Here is a 2,729-nt window from a genome sequence, read left to right as displayed (position 1 = left end):
CCCGTCACCTTCAACCCCGGCGGCCGGGCCCTTCCGGTGAGCGCGCGCCCTCCCCTCCAGCAGCTTCCGGTGGATGGTTATTTATTTATTTATTTACGGGAAACAGGGTTTCGTTTTATGCGGCGTGTGGCGTCCGCCGTTATTAGCACTATGTGGTTGTTGATAGTGGAATAATATTAATGGTAATTAACTGGCGCTTTTGGCGCATGCGCGCGGGCCCCACGCCTGAGGCCGCGGAAAGCGACGTGAGAGTCACGTGAGTGCTGCGTGGGGGGGCGGAACCTCCGTCCCTTCCAGGCCGCCTTGGCGCGCGCCAGCCGGGCGTCCACGTGACTCCGCAAGCTCTTCCGCCTCTTTCGTTAGGACGGAGTGCGCGTGCGCCCTGTCATCGCCTGTGCGCAAATTAATTGGAAGCGCATGCGCGGGCCGTAGAGTATCAAAGTGCAGGAACATTTGCGGGACACGCGTTTTGTTCACTGCGTGTGCATAGCATGTTCATGCTAATAATTTTATATTTTGTTCCACTTACATTTTCACCCTGGGCCCTAAAGGACTAGCCCTTATGACAGGTGAAGATATAACAAGCCATATTTCTAAGAGCATTATCTAGGCAGGGAATTAGTGTCACTCTGGGTGAGCAGGTAGTTGTGTATTTCCTGGATTCTGCAGGGGGTTGGAATAGGTGACCCTGGAGGACCCTTCCAACTCTATGTTCTACTCAACATGCAGACACACTTCCGAATTCCCTGGTTAAAAAAAATTAATGCAACACATAACAACACGAAGGAGCTCCGAGGGGAGAATATTCTCTTTTTTTGTGCATTTTGTTTCTTTTATTAAAAAACCAAAAGAAAAAAAAAGGAATCAGCTACAGGAAGCTCTAGCGTCTCTTTCTCCCACAGCCCCCTGCCACCCCCCAACCCACCCCGTCCAGGACTCGACTCCCCACAATTCATTCCCACAGCCTCAGCCATATTACACAAGACATATTACATATTTATAAATATAAACCCCCCCACGCAGAGACAGGGGAACGGAGGGAAAGGGAAGGAGGCCCCCCCCCAACACACACACCCCTGCTCCTTTTTCGCACTATGTTACAGCACATGAACCTGGGGGAGAGGAGGGGGACAGGTGAACAGGCTGCGAAGGAGAGTCAAGGAAGAAAAGGAGCTGTGAACAATAACCGAATCGGCTCGGCTGGGCCCTGGTGTGGTCTTCTCTGTCCTAGGTAGGCAGAAACCGCAGCCTTGGGGGCGGCTGCTTCCCGACGAACGCCAACGAGAGGCTGGGGTTACTGACCGAAATGAACAGCCTTTTTCATTAAAAAAAAAAGCCACACAGGAGCACCCTTTCCGGGAGAGCAGCTGCCCCGCCCGCCCTAGCTGGGCAAGACAAAGGACTCTGCGTCGCTCTCCCTGCAAGCCGTGTGGATCAAGGGGGACTCGGCCGGCGCGTGGCCAAGTGGGCCGGAAGTCCTCGCGCCCATCAAATACAAACACCCAAGGGCGCAGAGAGTCCCCCTCCCCACCAAGAAAAGCTGTGTCCCCCCCACCCCCTCGTTTGCATCCTCCCGTCCGTTTCCGGGCTCGGTTCAGTCCTCCCCTTCCTCCTCTCCTTCCTCGTCGCTGGAGTCAGAGTTGGCCGGCATCATCGGGTCGTCGTCAAGCAAGGAGAAGTCCCGCTCCGAGCTGGCGTAGCCCTGAGACAAGTCGTCCATTTCGTCTTCCTCCTCGTCCTCATCCACGGGCTGGGGGTGGCCCAGGTGTAAGTGGCCCGCGGCGAAGCTGGCGTGGCCCAGCGCCGGGTGGAGCAGGGCACCAGAGGAGGAGGAGGCGGTTGCGGCAGCGGCCGCAGTCGAGAAGGGCATGTACGAGAGAGGGGATCCGTGGGCCGGCCCGGGCTGGAAGTGGGCGTGGTGCAAAGAGAGGGGCCCTGTGGCTCCTAACTGGACCCGGCTGGCTCCCATCAGAGCCATCATGCTGGAAAATTCCATCGGAGTCTGGCGGGCCCGCTTCTGGGCTCCATCAGCCCCTACTGCTCCGGGCAGGAGGCGGTTCATGGTGGGATCGGGCAGAAAACCCTGCGGAAGGGAAATTGGAGGACAAAAAGTGAAAACGCGGCAATTCTTTCAATAATTCCATCTTTGTTACAAGATGGTGAGAGCCAGAACAAGGTCCGGGTTTTCTCTTCTTGTCAGGGGAAACGCTTCAGTAGCTGCCAACGCTTGTTTCTAATCATTAAATGTATATCTCATAAAATGTCTTTCCACGTTAGTATGCAACAATTTCGAGTTATCAATGCCCCAAAACAGAGACAGGTGCTACCAGGGAATCTTTCATTTATCATTAGAACTGCTGGTCATATTGCCTGGGTCCCCCAGCTGGCTACGTGTGAAGGAGCAGGGACTCAGATCTGGCTCTCCAGACCAGAGACCGCTGTCCTTCACTGCAACAACTGTGAGCTACTGTGCGGGAGAAGAGCTGGGAATGCAGGAGGGAAAGGGAAAGACCGGGCTTGCTCACCTTCTTCCCGTTGGCAGAGAGTCCTGCAGCCTGCATTCGCTCCAGCCCCACCAGGCAGCTCGGCTCTATCGGAACCGGCTTTGGAAACCGGGGCCATCGATGCTTCCGACGTTCCTCCATATACTGGTGAAGGGAGGGTGGGGGGAGAAAGGGACGTATTAACGACCAGCTCTTGAGACATGCTGCTTTGAGGACCTATAGAGC

The 2,729-nt window shown here is 55.5% G+C and overlaps 1 protein-coding gene across 3 annotated transcripts in view; it reads right to left on the bottom strand.

The window, feature by feature from the left end:
* Positions 1-911: 911 nt before the first annotated feature.
* Positions 912-2,729, bottom strand: part of CHD8 (chromodomain helicase DNA binding protein 8) — a 34,511-nt gene continuing 32,693 nt past the window's right edge. For all 3 annotated transcript variants that reach the window (XM_077315292.1, XM_077315294.1, XM_077315293.1), the window contains exons 37-38: positions 2,526-2,648; positions 912-2,083 (exon numbers count right to left, since the gene is read on the bottom strand). In XM_077315292.1, coding sequence (XP_077171407.1) covers positions 1,595-2,083; positions 2,526-2,648 — 612 coding nt within the window. In that variant the 3' untranslated portion in view covers positions 912-1,594. The remainder of the gene's footprint in view (positions 2,084-2,525; positions 2,649-2,729) is intronic.

This window comes from Paroedura picta, chromosome 16 (genome assembly GCF_049243985.1).
Source record: "Paroedura picta isolate Pp20150507F chromosome 16, Ppicta_v3.0, whole genome shotgun sequence".
Lineage (NCBI taxonomy): Eukaryota > Metazoa > Chordata > Lepidosauria > Squamata > Gekkonidae > Paroedura > Paroedura picta.
Note: the sequence above shows the minus strand (reverse complement) of the source record. Positions and strands in the feature narration are given on the sequence as shown.